Here is a 26,402-nt window from a genome sequence, read left to right on the forward strand (position 1 = left end):
TCCTTCCTTCCTTCCCTCCCTCCCTCCTTCCCTCCTTCCTTCCTTCCCTCCTTCCTTCCCTCCCTCCTTCCTTCCTTCCTTCCCTCCTTCCTTCCTTCCCTCCTTCTCTCCTTCCTTCCTTCCTTCCCTCCTTCCCCCCTTCCCTCCCTCCTTCCTTCCTTCCCTCCTTCCTTCCATCCCTCCCTCCTTCCTTCTTTCCTCTCTCTCTTTCTTTCTTTCATTCACTCTCTCCCTCTTTCTTTCTCTCTGTGTCTATCTCTGTCTGTCTCTCTCTGCTTCTCTCTTTTTTCTTTCTTTCATTCTTTCTCTGGAAGTCAGCTCCTCTGTGACAATTCAGCCCAATTTAGCATAGGAAGACTTGAAAGAGAAAAAGCCTTGGATTAAAGGCTCGCTGGCCCTGAAGCAGGGAGAGCCGTGGCCAGGCCACAAGGAGAGTAGAGCCCCCCGAGCTGGCTCCACTCGGCCTTTCCATCCCCTTTCAGCGCCTTTGCTGTCGGCAGAGGTCTGGGATGATGGCGCCTCCGACTCATAACTGGACCTTGGTCCACGCTTCCCTTCAGAGTCACCAACCACCCCCGGTCGCCCAACCTTCCAGTGCCCCGTGGTGCGCATCACGTCCCTGCCGCCTCGCCGTGAAGATAAAGGGCCGACACTGGACATGTTTTCTGATGTTTGACCAACCTGGTCATTTCTGCTTTTCCTTGCTCACACCCCTCCAAGTGCTGGATGGAGGAGTGCATCCTTTACAACAACAGACTGCGAGGAGCAGTCAGGCAGGACGGCCGCACCTGCTGGAGACGGAGGCGCCGGGTGCCAACAGGTGCTGGCTCTGTCCTTCCGCTTTCCTGCTGTGTGCCCCGGGGAAGCGTTGCTTCCTGTCTCGGGCCCCAGGTTGAACACCGTGCGGTGGGGACAGCAGCCCGGCCCCCTGGGGGCTGAGAGTCCTGACTGAGACCACAGCCATGGCGAGCTCAGCCCTGGTCCTGGCATAGTAGGTGCTCAGTGAACGGGAGTGCTCTTTCCCACCCAATCTGGGCTTGACCAGCCAGCCCCACTCTCATGGCCTTTGCTTCCACCTGCCTCTCCCTCACTGTGTTCGTGCCCTGGGGCTGCTGAAACGAATCACCGCATACCTGGTGGCTTCAAACAACACACATTTGTCCTCCCAGTTCTGGAGGGCAAAGGTCCAAAATCGGCTTCACTGGCCTGAAATCAAGGTGTGCACAGGGCTGCAGTCCCTCCGGAGGCTCCAGGAGAGAATCCATTTGTTGTCTTTTCCAGCGTCCAGAGATGCTTTTCTTGGCCCTCTCCTCCATCGTCAGAGCCGGCAGTGTAGCATCTTGCCTCGGTGGCACATGGCCCTCCTCTGCTGCGGCTGTCAAATCTCCCTCCGCCTCCCTCTTATAAGGACACTTGGATTATATTTAGGGCCCATCTGGGTAATCTGGGATAATCTGTCCACCTCAAGAGCCTTAACTTAATCACATCTGCAAAGTCGTTTTTGCCAAATAAGGTAACACTTATGGGTTTCAGGGATGAGGACCTCATGTCTTTGGGGGCCATTGTTCAGCCTATCGCACCACCCCAAAGACTCATTCCGATTCTCGTTTAGGATGAGATGAACTCCCCGGGACAGCTGGGAGACAGAGACACGGAGACAATGTCCTCTCATTGAATTTGCTTCTCCTCTCAGATGTCGGCAGAGAGGAGCCAGTTCGTGTGGGGCAGCGGTGGAGAACATGGACTCCCAGGGTCAAGTCGTGTCTCTACTCCTTCCTGGAGAGTGGCCGTGGTCCAGCTCCTTTGTGCTCATGTTCCTAATCTGGAATATGGGGCTCATGGGAGTGCCCAGTCCTGTGGTTGTTCAGAGGATGACATCAGCTCACGTGTGCCTGGATTAACGTGTGTGGATCCTCCGGAAAGCAGAGCCTGAGACATGGAGTTGAGGGCAGGGGATGTATGTGAAGAATGACTCCAGGAAGCAGAGTGAGGGAGTGGGGGGCAGGACGGGACACATGGAAGGAAGAGAAGCCAATAGGAGGAAAATCATGGAGCTAGCTACCTTGGTGGGCGAGTGGGGGAAATGCCGTCGAGACTCTCTAAGGAACTGTGAGGAATATATCTCAGAATCCGCCCCCACGGCTGAGATGGCAGTTTGTGTACACTTCATTTTTTGAGGACGTTCTCAGGAGAAATCCATTTGGGAGTGAAGGAAGCAGGATGCAGAAAGGAGAGAAGCTAAGCAAGGATGGTTTCCGACAAAATCCAGCCTTGGCCTGATCCCAGGAGGAACTCTGGAGAGTGAACTACAACACAGTTTGTCCCTCCTTGAGCAAACCAGGAGGTCATCAGGCAAAGGGGTGGGGTGGGTGGGACACAGCACCCAGGTCACTCTGAGGGTACAGCTCCAGCCACCTAAGGGCGGTCTCCTAGAGAAGATGCAGCATAGGTTGTCAGGGGTGAGGGTTCCAACCAGTGAGAGATCCCGGGAGAGGTGGTAGGTGCCCACAGCCTGTGTTATTACACCTGCCATTTCTGCCACATCAGAAAGCAAGAACCAAGGTCCACACTAGGACTTACTCCTCAGCATGGCGACCCCAAAACAGCAATGGCGCTTCCCTTTCCTCTTCCACTTTCTCCTGCTCTTCCTCTGGCCATGGGATATGAGAAAACTCATGCGTCCCCCACCCCTCTCTGACCTCTTCACAGGTTTCTGACAGATGTGACTACGTCTTTGTCAACGGGAAAGAAATGAAGGGCAAGGTGAACGTGGTGGTGAACTTCACCTACCAGCACCTGAGCAGTCCCCTGGAGCTCACAGTGTGGGTGCCCCGGCTCCCGCTGCAGATCGAGGTCTCCGACACCGAGCTCAATCAGATCAAGGGCTGGCGAGTGCCCATCGTCTCCAGCAAAAGGTGGGTGAGTTAGTCCAGTCTCCGTAACAGAAACCCAAGTCAAAGGTGCTCCGGCTGAGATGGATACTGGGTGGATCCTTTCAGGCATGACTAGATCCAGGGAGTCAAATGAAATCCTAAGGACCGGGTCTCTCTCCACCTCTCGGCTCTGGTTTGCTTTGTGTTGGCTTCATCCTCTATCAGGCTTTTCTCAAGGTTCCAGACTTCCATTCTGTCTTCTCTGCAATTCTGCAGAAAGTACATCCTCTCTTTCCCAATAATTCTAGCAAAAGTCCTGGAGTTAAGTCTTATCTTCACTTGGGTTGTGTGCCCATCCCTAAACTGATCACGACAGCCAAGGAGATAGCATGCCCTCATTGGCTGTCTAGACTTCAGCCACAGTCCCCTGGCTGGAACCTAAGGTTCCAGAGGAAGAGGTCACCTCTGCCTGAATCAATACATCAATTCCAGAAGAAGGAGAGAATTGATTCTGGAGAGGCACAGACAACAGATGTCCACTAGAGAGACATCTGAACAGATTCTCCCTGACCTGGGCAGCCTCTCCAGCCCCCAGGCCAGAAGCTCTGAGATGGCTTTGCCTTGGGGAGATGAAGTCTGAAGCTGGTCACCTGTGTGCCTGGTACATCACTCTGATGGTGCTTGATAGAGTGATAAGTCCCCACCATCCACATCAGGCAACAGGCATCATGTACAAAGAGAGTTGTAGAAACTCAGGCTCTGGGTTCAGAGACTTTGTCATCTCAGAGAAACCCATGCTTAAGGATCCATATATAAGCGACCTGTAGAAAGTAAGAAGTGAGCCTATGCAGAACTAGAGAAGAGATATTCCTGGAGTCTGTGTACTCAGCAGGGGGCAAGGAATTGGTACTTATCTGAGGGATGACTTTTATATTCCTTCCCTTGGAAGTCCACCCCTTTCAGTCCTTGTGAGCCCTCAGTCCTTGTGACCCCTGGGAGAGGGGATGGCTTCAAGGATGAAGGCTGTGGGCCCCATGTGCAGTTGGAAGATGGTTTCAGCAACGATCTCTTTCTTATCTCCTGGGGCTTCTGGTGTTGAGATGGAGGGTGGAGTTAGGAGTGATAATTGATGCTACTGAGGGCAGACAATTGCAGGGAAAGACTCACTGAAGAACTGGCAGAACCTGGTGGTGGCACATCCAGATGCTGTCACAGCTGCCCAGCTCAGATATGGCAACAGACCTAGTCTGAGAGGTGAGCAGCTGTTGTTCTGATGGAGACTGCAGTGACGCTGGAAAGGGCTGACTGCACATAAGGCATCAGACATGGAGGGAGCAGCTAACGTCTGTCTCCTGGCCAAACCATCCTGGCCCTTTCTACGTTCGTTTTCACACATTCACCTTCCCTCGAGTTGAATACTCACCTCCTTTGTGTACCGGTTTATAGGGCTCCGCCAGTCATCCATAGCCCTATTATGTTAGTTATCTATTGCTACAAAATTTAATGACTTTTCTCAAAACTGAGTGGCTTAAAAGAAAACCATGTATTATCTCACAGTTTCTCTGGATCAGGAATCCAGGCATGGCTTCGCTGGGTCTCTTACAGGCTGCAATCCAGTTGTCAGCCAAGGCTGCGGTCTCATCTCAGGGCTCATGTGGGGAAGGATCTGCATCAAAGCCCATGTGGTTGTTGGCAGGTCTCAGCTCCTCACAGGCTGTTGAACTGAGGGCCCCAGTTCCTCACTGGCTGTTGGCCAGAGGCCTCTCTAGTTTCTAGCCATATGGAGATCTCCAAAGGGCCACTTACAACACGGCAGCCTGCTTCATCAGAGCAAGCAAGAGAGAACAAAGGAAAGAGTGCTGAGCAAGACAGAAGTCAAGGTCTTTTCAAACCTCATCTTGGAAGTGACACCCCGTAACTTTTGCTACAATCTTTCATTGGAAGCAAATTACTAGTCCAGCCCACACTCAAAGGGCAGGGATTCCACAAAACGGATACCAGGAAGTAGGGATCTTTGGGGACACATTAGCATTCTGCTTACCACACCAATCCATTCCAACTAGCCAGTCCCCATGCCATACCAGGGGTCAAATATTCCGAGAATTACCCCTGCGTGTCTGTCACACCAGCCTGTGGGCTCCCTGAAGGCAGGGCTCAGGGCCCACTTGCCTTCACTCACAGCCCCTGACTGTTGTCCCAGCAAGTCAGTATCTGTTAAACTGAACTGACCCTCTGACAGGCCAGCTCGGGACAGCGAGGAAGAGGACGAAGACGAGAGGAGGGGCCGAGGCTGCGCGCTCCAGTACCAGCATGCCATGGTGCGGGTCTTAACACAGTTTGTGGCCGAGGCGGCTGAGCCCGGGGGGCACCTGGCCCACCTGCTGGGCTCAGACTGGCAGGTGGACATCACGGAGCTGGTAAATGACTTCATGCAGGTGGAGGAGCCCCGCATCGCCAAGCTGCAAGGGGGACAAATCCTGACCGGCCAGGAGCTGGGGATGACCACCCTTCAGGTGAGACATCCCCAAAGGCGAGGACTCTCTGTATCCCTGCCTCACCCCTGGCCAGACGAGAATTCGGCTGTTTGTCATTGCTTAGAATGATGTCTATTTCTAGAGTGAGTAGACTGAAAGAAATTGTCAAGGAAATAAGATAGGTGGTATAATGATGCAACAAGAATATTGAAATTCCTCACAAATTACTTGCATTTGAGAAACGCTGGACTCGCTCCTCTGGTTGGGTCATGTTTGAAACTCCAAGACATTATTTGTCTCTAAGCCGTGGTAGACATTACCATCTTGGGGAAAAAGCGCTCGGGTGAGCTGACTTCATGGGAATCATGGGTGTGACCAGCAGTTTCTCACTTAGCCATCCACCTCACTGACCATCCCGCCATATTGTCTTGCTGCCTCTGCCAAGTCCCAACCTCAGGCCCGATGAAAGCTAGAGCAGCTCAGAAACGTGCTGAAGAAAGGAACAAAGTTGTTATGACACCATTGGTTTTGTGGGCACCTGCTGCTGGGAATGGGTGGGAGAGGACGGGTGTACAACACAAGAATCTTGAAACAAATACTTTCACAAAACAGCATTCTAGGGGGGTGACTTGAGTTTAGTCATTGACCTCCTGACTGAGAACAAATATTCCTCAATAGCTGCCCCATTTATTAGAGATGTGATGATACTATTAGCCAGTCAGTGAGATTTCTAAAACAATTGTTCATAAGAAAGCTTTATAAGTGAAACTATATTGGATTATGGAAGATTTAAAACATATCCATTCTGGGAAATTGGCTGATATTTAAAAGAAATCATTTTATTCAAGGAGGAATATAAATTGGTTTGGACTGTGACCCAGGAGTCACATGGTCAAATGATCTCTAAAAGCTGAGATCTCTAAAAGCTTTCCACTATCGGTGTGGAAAGCAGGCTGGCGTGACCTGAAAGATGACGACCATTTTGGGCCCTAAGTGTTAGGAATACAATAGGGAGTGGTGAGGAGTGTGGTGTAGAGGAGGCTGCTATTCATCCCCAAAAGTGACCAAGAGAAAATGTGAGCTCAGCAGGGCCAAATGTTCAACTTTTCTAGAAAAGCTAGAAATCTATCTTTTTATATGAAATCCTCTTTTTTTTTAAGGATAGCCATTAATTCCATTTTAAATTATTATGTTTGTTGAACAAAACATATTTCCCTCCTAAACAAGAGTATGCAACCTCCACATTGATTCTTAGTTGAAAGATCTAAATTAAAGATCTAAATTCCTGCAATCAATCCACAGGCTAAACCGATGCTGATGCCTAAATCTGGAACCAACATGAAAACTTGGTATTGACTACTCACTCTAAACGATCATTTCAGTGCAAAGAGGAAATGACATAGTGTTTGGAAGTCAGGTATTAGGCAGGAGAAATGGGCCAGCATCCCATGCATTGAACGTGAAATTGTCCTGGTGGGGCATCTCTTCCCTAGACCCTCAGTTCCTCCCTCTTATTTATTCCCACTGAGTTAGAAATTCCACCTGAGTTATGAATTCGCTTATCCATTTTCTTCTGGGGACTTGTATCTCATGCTCCCTGCCATTCAAATTGTCATGACCAGGCTTAGAAACTGAAGACGGTGTTTGGATAGAAATATGAGCTTTGATAAAGGAATTTAAGGAGTCCTGGGAAACCCACTATCTTGACATACATCTTCATAAATATCACCAACAACCTGAAAAGACAAACATGTCAAGAAAGCAGGTAAAAGAAAGATGCAGCGCATTTCATCAGAAGGCTGAGGATTCATGATGAGCCGTCTAAATCAGCCCTTCACAGCGTGGGTGAGGGGCGAGGAGACAGGGCAGTGACTCCACGGACGCTCCTCACAAGCAGAATTTCCTCCTCGGGGTCTAAATTGAATGTAAGCTTCGTTTCCCAGGTCATCCTGGGTGTCCAGAGGAGAAATGGGACTTTGGGATGTTGGGCGCAGGGGTAGAGACTTGCAGCTGTGTTTATCAGAGGATGCAAAAGCTGATATTCCAACATGCAACTGAGCACCACTGCTCAGTGTCTCCCGAAGTGTGGAATGTGAATCCCAGGGACCCACAGGATGATTTAGGTGGTACCTGGACCAACAGTCTCTCTTTTAGTCACACATTGGTGATCGTGTGTGTAAGAGAGAAATACGTAAATATATAACTAGCTTATCAAAACCACTGTTCTTTGATGCTATGAAGTTTTTTTAACAAATTAAGTAATATAAATAACTTTAAACAAAATATGCACTAAATAATAGTAGAGACGATCCATGCCGTACAAGAATCATAAAAGTAGTACTCAAATGAATGAAGATGTTAATTCCTCCTCTTAAGCACTGAGGGGGTGCATGGTGGGTAACAGAGTTTATATTTGTGTGGTGGGGGTGGGGTGTCAAGTCCTGCCCCACCCACTCCTTGACATCATTTTGCTGTTACATAAAAGATATATTTTCATAAGCAAGATATATCTTTTAGAAGAAGGCATCAGTGGGAAGGCCCGTTTTTGTTCCCTCTGGCTCATTTGTCTGTCTCTATCCCCCCGTGCATGGAGCATCGTTCATGCTATGGGAGGAATCTCTGAGACCGCAGGAAGCTCTTCCTTGCCATGTTGTCTCTGCCTTTCAGATCCTGTCGCCTCTGTCGGATGCCATCTTGGCTGAAAAGACCATCACCGTGCTGGATGAGAAGGTAACAATCACAGACCTCGGGGTCCAGCTAGTGACAGGGCTGTCACTCTCCTTGCAGCTCAGCCCAGGGAGCAACAGAGCCATCTTCGCCACGGCGGTGGCTCAGGAACTTCTGCAAAGGCCCAAACAGGTATGGAGGCAGGGCTTGGGACAGAAGAGGTGGGGTCACACATCAGGAAGGTCACATATCAGGAAGGTCACACATCAGGTCACATCAGGTGAGGTGACACATCAGGAGGGTCACACAGCAGGTGGGTCACATCAGGAGGGTCATACATCAGGTCACATTAGGTGAGGTCATACAGCAGGTCGGGTCACACATCAGGTCACATCAGATGAGGTCACATAGCAGGTGGGGTCAGGTCGCACGTCAGGTGGGGTTATTCATTGGGTGGAGTCCTGCATTGAGCAGGGTCCCACATCAAGTGAGGTCTCCTAGTGGGGTGAGGTCCCACACTGGATTAGGTACCCATCAGGTGGAGTCACAAATCAGGGGTCCCACAAAAGAATGGGATGGCACCTCGAGTGTTTTTCAGTCTGGGAAGGGGCTCGTGGAGCAAGTGACTGCTCTGTCTCTTGCTCCCTAGCTCTCCCAAACAGAGATGCCAAAAAACACTTGCAGTGAGTACAGGATCGTAGGCCACCAGGAGACAGAGGGGCTGGACGAAAGGCTCCACTCCCCACTCAGCATAGCGCAAGTGTGCTCAGGGAGCACCGTGCTGCTTCACGCTCCTCGTCTACCCCAACGGCCCTGGCCCTGGACACGGCTGTCCCTCACCAGGCCGTGGGGTGGGGGTGAGGGCAGGAGCAGACTCCAGGCGAGGTCCACAGCCAGCTGCTAGGTCCCTGCAAGGATGATGGGGTAACAGGTCTGGGGCGTCAGGAGGAGACAGGAGGAGAGAGATTGCTTCCACATGTTTATTGCTTAGTTCGGGGCAGAAATAAAGAGCCCATGGCATGTCGATCACAATCCTCTTTCTCTTTATTTAAAACCAGTGTGTGCTAATAGAGTGCGTGTTGTGTGTGTGTATGTGCTATGCGTATCTGTGTTGTGTGTATTTGTGCATTGTGTGTATGTGTGTGCATGTGTGTATGTATGTGTGTGTGTTGACACAATGGTTTCCAAACAAAGGGCACTGTTAATAGGGCATTTGCAAATGTTCCACAATCTCCTCCCTCATTAGAGGTAGGTAAGCATTATTTCTTACAAAGAACTTAGAGACTTTGGTGAACCTTGCTCAACAACCAAAGACAGTGGTCTCTGGCAGTTGATTCTCTCTGTGCCCCATGAAATGGGACTGTCCTCCCGTGGGGCTGCGGGAAGGCCTCCAGCCCACGTAGGGAATTTTCCTGGCAAACTCTCTTATTGGTGAAGAGGCCTTCCTGGCAACTGTGCCCTCAGCAGGTAGTTAACCGCCTCCTCGGCCCCTCTTGCACCTGCCGAGTCTGTGACCGTCTTGAGCAGAAAGGCTGCTGAGCTGTCCTTGCCCCAGGACACACAGAGCCATCCCATTTTTCCAGCCTGTCCCCATCACTTAATGCTCCCCGCAGGTGTTAGATGATCCCTTCGCCTTTTCACTGTGGTCTTTGTGTACAGGGGTTTGGATTAGAAAACACTCAAAAGTGGATGATCCCACTAACAGATATGCATTCTTACCAAAGGCAAACCTCCCAGTTCTCAGGGCAGGATGCCAGCCGGGATACAAGTTACAGATAGCAAAGGAGAAATAACCCGAGGCTTCTTTCTGTCTTCATGGGGTGATAAAACCAGGTGACCACCAATTAGGAGTTAAGGACTCATAAGACACAGTTAGAACAAGGCCATTTCCGACATGCAGAGCTAAACATGCTACCCTGAGGTTGGCTCCATTGTTGGCTTGGATAGCCCTTAGTCCCTGCATGAGACTTAGCTCTGACATCTGAGTTTCAAGAAATCCAATGTGCATTTGAATTTCCTCCTCCGATTTCATGGCAGATTGGAGGAACCTGGTAAATCAGGGTCACATCCAGTGGTTTTGCACTGTGTCTTGACAGTGTTTTCCGCTTAGCAGCTGGTCCCAGCCCTTGTCTAACAATAGCAGCATTTACTGGCTGAGCTGAAGTAGGTGCAGAGGCCACTACTCACGTTTGAGGAGCCTTTCTTCTCACTTCTGAAGACTGAGCACCACCAGGGTAAATTTACTTCTGTTGTGGTCAGAGGCTCTTTGGTTGCAAGAAAGAGAAATCCACTCAAGCAAGCTTAAATAGTACAGAATTTATTACAAGGATTAGGGGACTCTCATGGATGTCAGCCATAAGAACTTGGAGGACCTGGAGCATCAACGATCTCTCTCATGCCCATTCTCTCCTTCCCCTGTGACTTCCTTTTGATCTAATTTATTTTTCTCTTCCCGTAGATAAATGCTGTGCCTAAACCTTCACTTATACATGATCCATCGTGGTTGCTCCAAAATGGGGCTTCATTCCTCAATTTTATACGAGCTCCCACTCCTCTTCCCACAACTAAGTGCTTCGGTCTGTCTTTCTTATTTCAAATTTGAGAGAGAGAAGGAGAGGGAGAGGGAGGGAGAGAGATGCCAGTTGGCTCAGAGCTGCTGAGATTAGTGGCTCTAACCTCAGCTGTCTCCCTGGTCCACTCAGCTGTAGCCAGGTGTGCAGGGTCATGTGCCTCTTAGGGCTGCTCATCATTCTGGGCTTGGGGTGGGGCAGGGTCTCCAGGAGGCGGGGAGGAGGGAGGAAGCAATGGGCCTGCCAGTTCACTGTCAGCATGATGACGTCTTCCCTGAAATTGAAGGCTCGTGTTAAATTGGAGGTCATCTCCTCTACTCTGATCTCCCTGTCAAACTGGTCCCAAGGGAAGCTGCTCTAAAACAACAAAGCAAAAAGGGAAGAGATTGAGATGCACACAAACCCTGGCCCTGGCCACTCTTTGGTCTCCCAGTTTCCCCCAGCTGGTTGGGGCGGAGTGTGGGAGGAAGACAAAGACTCCAAATAGACAGAGAGACTCTCCGTCTCTCTGGCTGGTTTAAGTCCTCGCCTCCAGACCAGCTGTGTCAGAAATCCAGTACAAACCTATTCCTGTAGACCCAGAGAAAGCAGGACCAAAACAGCCAAAAATGGCAGCCCCTCTGGGTGTTTTTGTCTAGATGAGGGTCTTTAATCTGTGCTGTGAGTAATAAATGGAGGCTCGGGATTAAAGCAACTTAAAAATAATGCAATAAATATTTTTCATTTAAACGTGTGACACTTGTAAATGATCCCACTAACCAGTAATATCCTTTGACATGCAATTTATTATCGCGTGGAAGTAGATCTTGCCTCAAGAACCCATCTTTCTTTCAACACCTCAGGAAAGAAAAGCAAATGTTATTATGGAGTGTTTATGACTGGTCCTGTTTCATTGTCACTTTAATGTTGTTGTTGTTTTCTTTTGGTTTTACACCTTTATAAGAATTAATTTTCTTTCATACCCTTAGTACCTCTTAGCTTTTATTTCCATACTGCTTAAAAACATTTTTCTTTGTTCTTGTCATAATATTTTTGCCACAGAGTATCTGTTTGACTAAGACTTGGTGTTCAGTGAACTCAGGGGCCCATTTTGATTGACTTATTTTACTCAACAGGAAGCAGCCATCAGTTGCTGGGTCCAGTTCAGTGATGGCTCTGTCACTCCCTTGGATATTTACGATGGGAAAGACTTCTCCTTGATGGCCACATCCCTGGATGAGAAGGTGGTCTCCATCCACCAAGACCCCAAATTCAAGTGGCCTGTAATCGCTGCGGAAACCGAAGGACACGGTGCTCTGGTAAAGGTCGAGATGGTTATTAGTGAATCTTGCCAGAAATCCAAGCGGAAGAGTGTGCTTGCTGTGGGAACAGCCAACATCAAAGTCAAATTTGGCCAAAGTGATGCTAGCCCCAACACCAGTGACAGCAGACGCATGGGGGCAGGAGTTCACCTGGAGAATAATGTCAATGACAGAAGACCCAAAAGACCCTTGCAAGAATGGAGGAGTCAAGAGGGTCAGTACTACAGCAGTTCCTCCATGGGCCTCATGGAAGGAAGAGGCTCCACAACAGAAAGGTCAACCTTCCAGAAGAGCAATGGCCAGGAAAGCCTTTTAGATGATGACAGTGGTTTGCAGACCATCCCCGTTGACCTCACCAGTTTCCCTGCCCAGGTGGATCTCCCCAGAAGCAATGGGGAAATGGATGAGAATGACCTCACGCAGGCATTCAAAGGGCTGAGCGACCTGGAAATTGGGATGTACGCTCTGTTGGGTGTCTTCTGCCTGGCCATTTTGGTCTTCCTAATAAACTGTGTGACCTTTGCATTGAAGTACAGGCACAAACAGCTTCCCTTCGAAGAGCAAGAAGGGATGAGTCACTCCCATGACTGGGTGGGGTTGAGCCACCGGACAGAACTGTTGGAGAATCACATTAACTTTGCATCCTCTCAAGATGAGCAGATCACCGCCATTGACAGGGGTATGGATTTCGAAGAAAGTAAGTATCTCCTCAGCACAAGCTCCCAAAAGAGCATCAATGGGCAGCTGTTCAAGTCTTCAGGACCCATAGTCGATGATGGGAAGGATCAGAAAAGTGAGCCCCCATCATCCCCTACCTCAAAAAGGAAAAGAGTGAAATTTACCACCTTCACCACCATCTCCACGGACGACGGATGCCCCGCCGTGAACCCCATAGTGACGAGCGGTGAGGCTAATATGAACTGGGCCTGCCAGGATCTGGACCCCGGGGAGTGCAAAGAGCTCCACACCTACATGGAAAGGTTACACGAAGACGTGTAAGCCGGACACTCGCTGACACTCACTCACCTTTCAGCCTTTAATTTGAGGATGTGTGACAACGGTGCCCCCGGGGCAGAAAAGGAATGACAGGACAAGATGAGGGTGACCCTGCCAACAGAGCCCCAGAAAACGGCCCTGGCACAGCTGGGGAGGCCCCGAGTAGGATTTGATGCTCACGTTCCAGCATACAATGTCTTGGTCAACGTTAAGAGGTTTATCATGCATGGCAAGATTTTTAAACCTTGGAAGAAAAATTAATTCTGAATCACTGAGCTTCTGAGAGGTTCCAGGAAAGAATAGTCCCTCTCTCTCTTTAGTCAAAGCAATTTGGATGTTGTAAGATCCACATGGATCCCGTGTTCCATATTGCAGACGGCAGAAGGAAAGCTTGACTTAGGTTGAGTGTAAGTGGATCAATGGGAGGAAGTGTGTCATTTGAGTTGGAGCAACGCATCTCGCTGTGAGCGTGATGAGAGGCAGAGTCTAGCGCCCCAGTCGGCTCCTGGGAAGCATGGCTGTGAGTCATCATCCCCCAAAGATTGGGTGAAAGTAGGCTGGGTTGTTGAGAGACCAGGGCCATTGCTGACAAGGACTGAGAGAGAACAAGTGGGCAAACAGGCCACCAATATCTTTGTAACCAGACACCAAGAACAAACAAACAAACACACCCTCTGAGCGACTCAGAGCATCCCTTTATTTGTAAACTAGGGACATGGGACGTAGAATTTCAATCAGGTTCAAAGAACCAGGCTTTTCTTTTTTTTAGCAAGTTCTCTATGTTCAGATTTGTACTTCTCCACTGCATTGCCAGCTTTCCAAAAGTCGTTGGTCACCTGTGGGCAGCGGGGGGCAGTCTCCAGCACTCACTGAGTCTCTTTCTTCCCCCATGGGCTTTGTGTCAACAACCAGGGGACGTTCTATAGAGAAGGCCCCCCTGGGTGGACTCCACACACCATCCCTCCTAGAAGAGGCTCATCTTTGAGGGTAAGTGGTACCACATGGAACTCAACACCAAGTGAGGCTTGTTCCTCTCGCTTTTCTAGAAAGCAGAGAGGGCCGTTTTGCGATGTGTTTGTCAACAGTCACAGGGGGTCTCCTGTCCAAGGCCGTTGAGACAAACATGGGTGTCATGTGGAGAGTGCAGCGTGTGGAGAGTTATGACTCTGAGTGTGTAAGAGGTGGGGCGGGCAGGAAGCCTGTCCCCACTTACACTTGGGCAGAATGTAAGGCTTCCCTACCTCGGAGAGATGGAGGGACCCGGGGTGCCATGGTGTGGGACAGAGAGAGAGAGGTTACGCAAACATTTGTTTCTAAAGTCAGTCCTGGAAGCTTTCACATTGCTTGAAATCTAAATGACTCTTGGGCGTCTCTAAAACCCCTCAGAGCAAAGTCTGTAAACGTGGAGGTGGAGGGAGAGACAAGAGGATTCTTACCCCATCTCACCCTCTGTCTACGGCAGGGGATGGTGGTGGAATCCTTGCCAAGTAGGTACCATCCTGAGAACTACAGTGGAGGAAGAAGGACCATGGAGAGCCCATGCTGTTGAGTCAATCTCTCGCTGTATCTCTCTGTTTTTTCCCTTTGCATCATTTTCTGATCTCTTTAGATCTCTTTTCCAATTTCTTTCTTTCTCTGTGTGTCTCTCTGTCTCTGTGTCTCTCTGAACCTATCTCTGGGCTTCCTCTGTTTCTCTGTCTCTCCCTGTGTGTCTGTGTGTGTGTGTGTGTGTGTGTGTCTGTGTGTGTGTGTGTGTGTGTGTTCCCCCTTCCTCCCTCACTCTCTCTCTATATATATAAATGCATATAATTGAACTCTCCTTAGACCCTGTGTGTAAATTCCAGCAGCTCACTCTCTCAACTTTCGCACTCTCCCTCCAACTGAGGTGCTATCCGTTCGTGCTAAGACTGGGATTCCAGCAGCCATAAGCCCCCTACTCCTGTCCCCAAGTTTACTTACCTGGTCTGGTTGGGTGATTAAGCTGTCACCTCTTTCGATGAGAATCCTTTGCTTCCAGTCGCCGCCTTCTATTTCTTTCATCCTTACCCTCGTGATGATTCCTTTAAAACCACGGCGCTGCCCACTCTCAATCCATGTGCGTGCAGAATGTACTGTAGATTGTAAGAAGGTAATCTATATTTATAAACTCACCAACTGTAAATATAAAGTTTGCACTCTGCGAGTTTATGGCTGTCTGTTGTCTTTCTACACGCCGACCCCCTCCAAGGGGTTGGCGTCAACTGCAAATGGCTCTCCAAACACCGTGGCTTTGGGGAAATGAAAATGCAGATTTAAGGATGCCAGCACAACCCAATTACACTCTTGCATCGTGTAATGCGGATCTCCGCATTGAGGCGATGTTGACACGTGATGACAAAGTGCGTTGTGTTCTAAGTGTCTCTCCTTCAGGACCTGAAAGATCTGCAAATAAATCACACGTGCGGTTCTCTGCTAAAAGCCTGATGACGGATGGTGGTAAGTGGGAACCGTGGCAGGCAAGCGTGTATCCCAGCCTCCCTTTGGGCTGGAGCGAGGGAAATGACTCTGTCCTTTCTTTGCATCTCACACGTACCTTCAGATGTCAACTTCCTGAGGCGTGTACGTGCCCACAGTGACTCTGGGCTGGGCTAAAAAAAGGGTTGATCTTTAGACTCCTCTAACAATCAAATGCAGCCTCAAGGCGATTCCACAGAAAAAGAAGTTGCATGAAATCCTTGTGTTCATGTAAACAGTATCAAGTGATGGATCATTCACTTATTCCACTGGTATTTATTGAGCACCTACTGTGTGCTAGGAACTCTTGCAAGCACTGGGGATAAATATGACACACTCGTGTCTACCCACAAAGACTTTATCTCTAGTGGGCGTGGGGGGATCAACAACAAACAAAATAATTTTCAGATCGTCCTAAAAAAGGACAATAAAACAGGCACAGAATAGACAAGGATTGAGTAAACACTTAACTCTTTTGCCTAAAAAATGTGGATTTCTGTCTTCTCAGGAGAATTCAGATGCTGTGGCAGAATGGGGCTTACCACCCAAATTGGCCCTAACTGGACAGAGTGGATGTACAAATTTCATTTGCTGTCTAGCTCACCACTTTTTTAATAACAGGGGAATATTTCTGCCTGGGCGTGTCTCTGCCGAAATATGTGGAAAACAAACATAGATGGAGGGAGCTGTGTGTTCTCAAGACACTTAGGAAAAGGATATTGCTTTATGAAAGAATATTACTATGTGTCTCCTGGAAAGTATAGAATGTCTTTGTCTAAAGAACACAACATAAGATGCCATTATCACACAACATGTATCATGATCCATGTGCCCAGAATTCGAGAAAGAAATGATATGAAAGTCTTAACGAACTGACTTTTCAACAGGGTGTCATTCTGAATGTGAATAAAGTGAGTGATGCTGCTTGGTCCTCTAACACCTGGCCTTCCTTCTCATTTCCACCACCTGCGGGGCCCCTAGAGGCAGTGAGTTCCGGGACCAGTTGAGTGGGACCAGACCCCAAGCCAACGGAAACGAGGATCATCAGCGCCCCCCAGTGGAGACCATGGCTTCTCGCGGCTTCTCTTGAGCCACCAACAATCCTTCGCCTGCCGCATTGGTAGTTTCCTAGGCTGCCTTAACAAAGCCCCACAAAGTGGGCAGCTTGAACCACAGAAATTTACTGTCTCACAGTCTGGAGGCCGGAAGTCTGAAGTCAAGTGTTGGCAAGGGTGGTTCCTTCTGAGGCTGTGAGGGAGAATCTGTTCCCAACCTCTCTCTGGCTTCTGGTGTTGCTGGCCATCTTTGGAGTTCCTTGTTTGGTAGAAGCTTCACCCCGATCTCTGCCTCCATGTTCACATGGCGTTTTCCACATGGTACGTGTGTGTCTGTGTCCAAATTTCCCCTTTTTATATGAACACCAGCATATGGATTAGGGGCCCACCCTACTCCAGTAAGACCTCGTCTTAACTAATTACATCTGCAAAGACCCTATTTCCAAATAAGACCACATCTACTACTGGGGTTTAGGATGACAGCATATGAATTTGGCGGGGGGCATTAACCCGTGACACTAGCCTCTGGTCAGAAGTTCTTGGAGGAGACTGAGGGCAACTGACTGCTACGTGGACCGAGAGGGCACTGGGCTGGGGGCATCCAGGAATGTGTCTCATCAAAAGCTTTGTAGTTTCACACCCACTTTACAAATGAGGCTGTGCTAGGATACCGTGGGAGTGCCAGAGAACGATTTATCTCTTTCCCTCTGGGAAAGCTCGCAACTGTGAATTAATTACCCCTTTTGTCACTTCCCAGAGTGCAGTCATTAGCTCCTCGCTGGGGGACTCCCCCCGCTTTGCTGTAGCAGCAGCCAAAGAGGCTCTGGCAGGAATGGGGGTGAACCAGAGATGTTCCCCTAGAGCAGCCAGTGTCCTCCAGTCCAGCAGGCACTGATGACCTGGGGTAGTACTGGGGGTGCTGGAGGGGTGATGGAGAGGTGGGCAGAGGGAAGAGGATGCTGTGGCCGGAGGTCCAGATGCAAGTTTGACTCAGATCAGTGGAACCCCTGCTGGCCCAAAAGGCCTTCCTCTCAAGTTCTCTCCCATACACTTTCCCTGCAGCTGGCCCCAATTGATGTGGATATGGGAAAAAATGCTGATCTGTGTATCAAAAAGTTATAGATAGGAGAATGATATGTACAAAGGCTACATGTGTTTTGGAAGGTGTGTTCATTTCCTGGGGCTGCCATAACAAATTACCACAACCTGGGTAACTTAAAACAACAGGAATTTATTCTCTCACCATTTCTTCTGGAGGACAGAAGTCCAAAATCAAGGTGTTGGCAGAGTTGGTTCCTCCTGAGGCTGTGAAGGAGAATCTGTCCCAGGACTCTTCTAGCTTCTGGTGGCTTCCGGCCATACTTGGCATCCCTTGGCTAGTAGACACATCCCTCTAATCTCTGCCTCTGTCATCACAATGGCCTTTTCCCTGTGTGTCTGTATGTCCAAATTTTCTCTCCTCTTATAAGGACACCAGTCACTGGATCAGGGCCCACCTTAATCCAGTTTGACCTCATCTTAACTTGATTACACCTGCAGAGACCCTCTTTCCAAATAGGTCACATTCACAGGTTCTGAGGGTTAAGACTTCAACATGTTTTTTGTGGGGGACTCAATTCTACACACTCCAGGGAGAAAGCAGTCCCCTGGGGAGGGAAGTCCTGTCTCGATGATTGCTTTAGAGAGAATCTTTTCATTGCATGTGATTAAAAATATTTAACTGGGCTTCAGGAAAAAAATAGGGACAGACTGTATCACTTCACAGGACTGAACAAGCAGAGATATACCTGACTCCCAGGATGGTTGGATCCCCTCCCCGGCTCTTGGCTGTGTGTTTGCCTGTTTTATTTCATGCTCAGGCAAAGCTTTTCCATACAGTGGCTTCTGGAAGCTCCAGCCTCGTTAGTTTCACAGCTAAGAACTTCAGAGAAAGACAGCCACTGTCCTGACACCTTCACAAAACGTCTCTCAATTGACCGTTTCGGCCAGCTTCAGTCACCAGCTGAGCATGAATCAAATCTGTCACCTGCAGGAGGTAATGATCCAGGCCTTGACCACAGGTGTCTCCCTCCAGCCCTGGAACATGGGGGAGGGTGAGTCCACACTTGAACCATAGGGACTCAGATGGGAGAGGAGACGGATTCCTAAAGGAAAATCAAGACACTTTTGCCATAAAAATGGATGCTGGTCCTGCAAAGCAATAGATCCCACTACTCTCTTTCCTTGCCTTTTCCAGGCTTCCCCCCACCCCCAACAAAAAAATTCCATTTTCGTGAACTTTGCTTTCTAGCCTTCCAGGAAGACTCTGGAACCATATATACGGGACTTCAGAAAATTGAGGGCCATGCTGAAGAAGCGATAGGAAGCCCCCTTCACAAATCACCTGGGTGGGTCCACTGTAGAAACCCATCACTCTCTGGCTGGGTCCCATGAGAGGGTCCCCTGGGGCTACCCTACTGTGCCACTTCCGGACTTTGAATTTCTCACGGCTGTTTTTCATGGATGTTCAATCAAGTCCGATCCGCCAGTTATGTTAATGGACTCCAAGCTCTAAGGCCCATGTGTATTTTATAACTTTAAAAGCTTCCGTCTTGCTCTCCTCTCCTTCCCCTGCATCCAGAGCATTTTGTGGCTCTTAGATGAATCTACTAAGTAGACAGCCAATGTTTGCTAAATGAAAATTAACAAGGTGACCTTTTTAAAACGTAATTCAAATCATTTCACTCCCAGGCTTAAAACCCTCCGATAGATACCCATAAATCCTAGAATGAAATCCGGCCTCCGTACCGTGACCTGAAGGCCCAGTGTGATGCAGCGCTGTCCATCTCCCTCCTCATTCCCACCACTCACCTATCCCTCACTAAGTCCCAACCTCACTGGTTTCCTTCTGTCTATTCCTCTAGCAAAACAAGCTCATCCCCACCTTGAAGCTTTTGACCTGTTGCTGCTTCTTTCTGGAACTCTGTTCTCCCAGATTTTCACAGGTTTGGCCGTCCTCACCATTCAGGCCTCAGCTTATAGGTCACTTCTTCAGTGAGGCTTTCTCTGACCCCCTTCGAACAGCCTCACCCTCCCCTTCCGTTCCTGTCCCTCCCCCTCCTATCATCCCATCTTATAATCTTCATAGCTCTGAGAACACTCTGGAATTGTCCTTTCTAAGTATTTGTTTCCTTGCCTGTTGTGTGTCTTCCCTAGTGGAATATAAGTTCCAGGAGAGTAAGGATCTAGTATGACATGTTCTCTGCTATATACCCCATGACTAGAGCTATGCCTAGAAAGAGTCAGCAATCGATAAGCATTTCGATGGATGGATGGGTGGATGGATGGATGGGTGGATGGATGGATGGGTGGGTGGATGGACAGACGGCTGGACAGATGGATGGACAGATGATGGATGGTTGGGTGGATGGAGAGATAGATGGTTAGATGATTGGATGCATATTTGGATGGATGGATGGATGGATGGATGGATGGATGGATGGATGGTTGGGTGGATGGGTGGATGGATGGGCAGACAGGTAATGAATGGTTTGCAAAGCATGAGTGATGAAGGCATGGTCTAATAAATTCAGTTGGCTACATAGTGGGAACCAGGAAACTGAACTGCTGCCAGAGGATTTTTTTATATAATCTAGTTGCTTTGCATATGGAGGTGACACCAGCATCTTCCCCTGAGCCAATAGACAAGTCTTCAAATTTGGTCACTTCAGGGTAGACAAAGTAAGTTAGATGCAATTCCTGCCCTCGAGAGACACATAGAAGATAATACCTCTTTTCATCTCTTTCTATAGAGACCTTGCTGGTTTACTGTCAAGGTCCAACCCTCTGTGAGTGAAGCATGGCATGAATTAAATATCCCCCTTGTTCTCAGATTAACCTCATTGTATGGAGGTCTTCCATTTAGTTGGAATTCTGCTGGTCATACTCCATGTGATCAGTATGTCCAGAGTCTACTGGGGCAGAGACTTCTTCCTGGCTTTTTCATATCCCCAGGGAAATGGAGGGGTTCCCTTCTTCCCCTATAGCCTCCAAATACTAGGGACATGTTTGACATATGGGAGTTGTAGCAGAGACCATCGTACTCAATACACTTCCCAGCCTGCCTTGCAGTTCAGTTGGGGCCATGTGACTAGTTCCGCCAATGACTGTGAATGGTAATGACAGGTGTCACTCCCAGAGGGGACAGTTAAGAGCAAGTGTGAGTTCTCCATACTGTCTCTTATCCTGCCTTGGTGACCTGGAAGCCACGTGTTGACACGTGGCACCATAAGTTGGAGGGAGCCTGGCTCCCTGAGTCACCACAGATGGAATGTGGCCCTGGAGAGTGCCCAGCACTCCCAGACCGTTCTTGACAAGAAATAGACCATTGTTCTGCTACACTACTGCTATTTTGGCTTATTATTGCCATAGCAGCACCTACCGCAACCCGATTAATACCATAGCTGTTCATTAGATGCTGCTTGGTCTATTGAGCGGCTGGATTTCTGAGAGCAGACCTTCATGTGGGAACCGGGAAGGAGGGGGACTGGTTGCATGCCAAATTAGGATCTTTTCCCCTTTAAGGATTTGTATGACTTGGGTGCCAACGGAGGCTTGGCCTGGAGGAGCAGAACAAACACACCATCTTGAGAGAGAAGCAGTCTCTTGGGGCCTAATTTTGAGTCTTATTACCAACTTGAGGAAAACAACTGGGGACTTTCCTGCCCATCTCTCATTGCTGGTGTGAGCTAATTAGTCAGCTGAGAACTGACTGTTTCTGCTCTGCTCTGTCTGTGACAGTGTCACCCAGGAGCCTGACTTTCCCCAAAAGACCTTTGTGCTGGCTGGTTCTCCCAGCTCCAGGAATGGCTTGTCTCCCGGTCTGCCCTCTGGAGCATGCGTATTGCTGCGGGGCTGCGGGTGTTGCAGTTGTGAGGAGGCTGCACCTCCCTGCTTCTGTCCCAGCTTCCTACACACGCAGGGCAGCTTAAGGTCAGGAGGCAGCAGGAGTGAACTCTGCTCCCACTCCCACTCCTTCCGAGAGCGGCAGACGTGGGCAGACTGCCAGCTCAGACCTCAGCGTGGAGGAAAGCTGAGGTTGCTGGAAGTCTCTATGCTCCCTTGTTGGTATCTGAAGCATTTTGTGGTGCTAAGATCCGACTCTGTAATACAGCCAGAACCGATAAGTCACTTCATCACTCTGAGCCCCAATTTCATCACCCATGAAGAGAATGTCGCTTGGCCTGGGCACCGCTTGAAAAGCCTTTGCAAGTGGTAACGCTCTGCCTGCACCACCATATTTGACAACATAATGGTGGCCCTGCCTGAGAGGACCTCCGTGGGCCCCAACGCCTGTGGTTTGGTTGGTGGCCACTGCTGCTCTGTGAGGACACCACCCTTTCCACAGCTGCATCACAGCTCATTCCCTGACTGCCACTTCCCAGTGACCCCAGCTAAGCCCCATGGTTGGAGAGTATGCTTTCTGCTCACAAGGCAGGGTGTTGCCATAGCGGGTGAGGTTATCACGTGATAAGGGCAGGCGGCCTCGTGAAGATGGTTGGAGTGACCTCATAAGGATATCCATGGATCTTCACCAAGCAGCAAGCTCTTCTTGGTGTGGGTGAAGAAAGAGCTGTTAGAACAAGAATACCGATGGCCCTCGGTGAAGGCGGTGTCTTGAATTGGGCATGGAGGATCCTTGGGGGCTCTGTGCTGGGTGGAATCCTCTTTGGCTGCCAGCCTGGCACTGCCTCTCTTCCAGCCCTGGACTGCTCCAGGCAGTGGCTCTACAGGGAGCTGGAGTTACTTAAGGTCGTGGTCTCCAGCCAGCCACCTGTTTGAACCTTGTGCCCTTCTACCAAAACAGATCACAGTTTTTCAGCCTTAGAACAGGGAGGGAGAGCCATGCCCCAGAAGACGGGTGGACACCAGGGAAAGTGAGGATTCTATCGCTTCCCAGCAGGTAGACAGAGGTCCCCAAAGATGAGATCCTTGTTTCTCTTTCAGCCTCTTTTTTTTTCCCCACCAACTTAGGAAAATGTAAACCCAAGAATATCTATCAAGTCACCAGATTAAGCTAAATGTCCCACTGATATTTCAGACTTTTCATTGCCCCAAAGGGAACCATCCATGTCCACCAGTCATGTTGATTCTGGGCCCCCACGTTCCTTCTCATCCTCCTCACCCTTCCTGTCCCCGGCACCAGTGGCTGCCTCGGACACGGCTTCTGCTGCTCTCTCGGTGTGGTTCTCTGGGTTCCCAAGCAGCATTTTCCCAGCCTTGACTGTCACCTTCGATTTACCGCAGGGAGAAGAGGCGCTGAGCCTGGAGAGGTCCCTGGGGCAGAGCTGAGGCACCTATAAACGAGAAGACTCACCAAGTGATATCTTCCTCCATGGATAAATAAACAAATTCTCAATCCTCCCAGTTTTAAAAAGCCTTAAGGAATATGCAAAATTCAGTCTTCTCCTTAAAGTATTTAAAAATAACTGTGGTTAAAAAAGAGAGAGAGCATGCATGGGTTAAATAATGAGTCTGCAGCCTTGAGAATCCCCCAAATGTTTTAATGAGTACAGGATTGACTTTCCTCCGCAGAAAACACCACGCCAGCAGAAAGAGTTTTAGTGAGAACTTGATGAGCAGGATTCATTTTCAGGACAATCAAATTTGGGAGGATTGTGTTGCAATGCTTTACAAAGTCCACATTCTTCAGGGCTGTGTGCTCCTCCAGTGTGATGAGCCATGGCCCAAGCTAATAATTTGTGTTAGTTATTCGTTGCTGTGTAACAAATGAACCTGGAACTTAGCAGCTCGAGACAACAATGAACATGTATCACTTGTCACACTTTCTGAGGGTCAGAAATCCGGGAGTGGCTTCACTGGGTGGTTCTGGCTTAGGGTCCCTCATGAGGCTGCAGTCAGTTGCTGGCTAGGGCTGCATGATCTGACAGTTTGATGAGGGCTGGAAGATATGCTTCCATGGTAGCTCACTCACTTGTCTGGAAAGTTAATGCTTATTGCTAGAAGGAGGCCTTGAACATTGATCTCCACTAAGGGCAGCTTAAGTGGCCTCACAACATGGCAGCCAGTTTCACCCAGAGCCAGTGATCCAAGAGACAGCAAGAAGGAAGCCATGATGTCTTGTCTGACCTAACTCTAGGGGTCACAAGTCATCACTTCCAATATTCTATCAGTTACACAGATCAGTCCCATTCAGTAGGGAAAGGAAGCTCGTGAGACCCAGACTACTAGGAAATGAGAAGCCTAAGGAGCCATTTTGGAGACTTGGAGCCTTCTCGGGCAGGATCTCTCCAAGTAGCAACAAAAACACCCTTGATAGGAGTTTGATAGGCTCACATCCAACAGCTCAGAAAACCACTAAGGAAACGGATCATACTTTTTCCAATGGTTCCAACAAAAATCCAGAAATGGAGTCATTGATCTGATTTGAGTTAGGTGCCCATCCTTGAACCAATCACCACATTATCCACGGATAATAAGAATCTTTGATTGGCCAGACTTTGACCCTATACCGACGTCTTCAGCGGTGGGGTGGAGTCATCCCCCTCCAAATCACATAGCTGATGTTGAAGGACAGATAGTCCCATGGAAAACATGGGTGAACTGTCTTATTTCCATAAGAAAGGGGAATTGACAGAAAGCAGGAAAGATCAACCAGTATCAACCACATACCCAGTGACTTCTTCAGCCAGGAGCCTCTCCACAGAGAAGAAAGAGTTGGTTGTCCTGAAGTTAGGTGCTGGGCCCTGGTAGAGGTGAGCTGAAGTCAACCAGCCTGCCACTCTTGGCCCTGCTCCCCGCTCACCAGACAGACAAGCATCGGTGGTTCAAATCCGGGAGACTTAGTGTGGGATGAAGTGGATGGTGAGACCCCATCACTGCCTCTCTATGGCTAGATGGCTTACTCACAGCACAGTGGACTCTGTTCTGTTTCTTCCCAACTGCTGAGATGCTTTAAAGTATATGAAGGCTTTGAAAATAATTCCAAGTCCATCTCAATGCCCCTCAAATAACTGAGACATAATCAATACGTGCAATTAAAATTTTCCATTTTTTGATGTATAATTGGACAGACAAGTAGCCTGAGCTACGTGTGTCAATACAGAGATCTTGGCAAGGAGGATAATCTATTACCAGCAGCTATTAATCACATCATACACCTGCTTGAGTGGATCTGAGTAACTTTATGTTGGGTCTTTAGAGATTCTAGTCCATAAGAGATTCTAGTTTGATCTTCAGGCCCAAAAAGTCAAAGGGATTTCCTTAGTTACAGGGCTAGTAAATGGCAAAGCCAGAGGTTGAACCTCATCTCCTGACTCCCAGGCCAGTGGCTGTTGGTTAGGGCTACAACAGCATCCAACCCCATTTCCTATTGACACCTCAAAGTTCCTGGGGATTACCTTACTCCACTGTGTCCATTCTTGGTAGGACAGTAAAGGCAGATGGCTCACCTTCTGCCATAGAAGTCAAAGGTCACCTGCAGACTCCTTGACTCAGAGCCTTCCTATCACCACGAGGTGCCCAGCCAGCAGGTGGGCTCACAGCGTAAGCTTGGTTACCCAGGTAGGTGGTTCCAGGCCACTAATTCTCAAACAAGTGACCCGAGGACAGAAGAAGCAGATGAAAAACGTCCGTTCCATTGGGAGCTACTGGACCAATTTGCTCTTGCTGGAGATCATTCCTGCAGTTTCTGCTTCCCGGTCTCCTGCCTGTTTCCAATCTCCCCACTGATTCTGTGAGCTCCCACTGACTCTCCGGGAAACTGTATTAATAAGAGTCAGTTTCTTGCCTGCAAGCAAACATGCTGTCTGATAAAACTGGTCTTTCTGTTATATGCTTCCCGATAACAAAGGGCATTTCTGTTCCCCCAGTGTGGCATCCAGGCCACAATAGTTTGGGGATCTCTGATGCCCTACATTTTGATAAAGTCCCCTCTCAGATAGGGTACAAGCCACCTTCTAGGAAAAAGAAAATAGAGACATTTATTACATCCTTTCTCAACCTCAGCACTACCGACATTTTGGGGCTGGATAACTCTTTATTGGGGTGAGGTGGGGACTGTCCTGTGTATTGTAGGATGTTTTACAGTGTCCCTGGCCTCCACCCACTAGGTGCCAGTAGTGACCTCCTGCCCGTTGTGACAACAGAAAATGTCTCCAGATGTTTCCAAGCGTCCCATGGGGGCAAAATTGCTTATGGTTGAGAACTACTCCTCTACACAACCACGGTATCCTCATTCCAGCCCATGGGGACAAAAGAGAGAAATGAAAAGCAGTACAGAGTGAGCAACTTCCTCTCAGGAGGACGTGATCCTTAGTCGCACACCTCTCTTCCACTCACATGTCACTCACACACTGAACTTGTCACCCGCCTACCCTGAGCCACAAGGGAGGCTGGAAACATCTCCACCTGGACAGCCATGTGCCAGGCTCAAATTCGGGGGGACATTTTACTAAAAGGAAGACAGGGAGAATGGATTCTGGGGACAAGGGGCAGTCTGACGCAGGTCGTGACAAAGCACCTCTCTAAAAGCCCATCTCACAGGGTCTCCGGGAAGTAGTGCACAGAAGGCCATGGATTCAAGTTACGTTGGTGGGATATGTATGGAGAGGATTGTGTGGTGTATGTGTGTATATAAGCATATACACACATACACATATACACATATATACACATACATGTACACACGCATACACATTTATGCACAGCCAGCCCTGGTGCTCTAGTGGTTAAGATCCAGCGCTGACACCACTGAGACCCAGGTTCTTTCCTCTGTCAGGGAGCCACCCCACCCATCTGTCAGTTGTCATACTGTGGCGACTGCCTGTTGCTGTGATGCTGAAAGCCACGCCACTGGGATTTCAAATACCAGTAGGGTCCCCCATGCTGGACAAGTTTCAGTGGAGCTTCCAGACTAGACAGACTAGGAAGAAGGACCTGCCACCCAGGCAGGGTTCCCTCTGCTGTCCACAGG

The 26,402-nt window shown here is 49.0% G+C and overlaps 1 protein-coding gene across 1 annotated transcript in view; it reads left to right on the forward strand.

Annotated features, from left to right (window-relative positions):
• The window catches only part of TMEM132D (transmembrane protein 132D), a 604,918-nt gene extending 591,016 nt beyond the window's left edge, over positions 1–13,902 (forward strand). The window contains exons 6-9 of the mRNA XM_058531233.1: positions 2,710–2,915; positions 5,113–5,386; positions 8,015–8,206; positions 11,700–13,902. Of these exons, the coding sequence (XP_058387216.1) occupies positions 2,710–2,915; positions 5,113–5,386; positions 8,015–8,206; positions 11,700–12,884 (1,857 nt within the window). The 3' untranslated portion in view covers positions 12,885–13,902. The remainder of the gene's footprint in view (positions 1–2,709; positions 2,916–5,112; positions 5,387–8,014; positions 8,207–11,699) is intronic.
• Positions 13,903–26,402: the final 12,500 nt, after the last annotated feature.

This window comes from Diceros bicornis, chromosome 35 (assembly GCF_020826845.1).
Source record: "Diceros bicornis minor isolate mBicDic1 chromosome 35, mDicBic1.mat.cur, whole genome shotgun sequence".
NCBI lineage: Eukaryota > Metazoa > Chordata > Mammalia > Perissodactyla > Rhinocerotidae > Diceros > Diceros bicornis.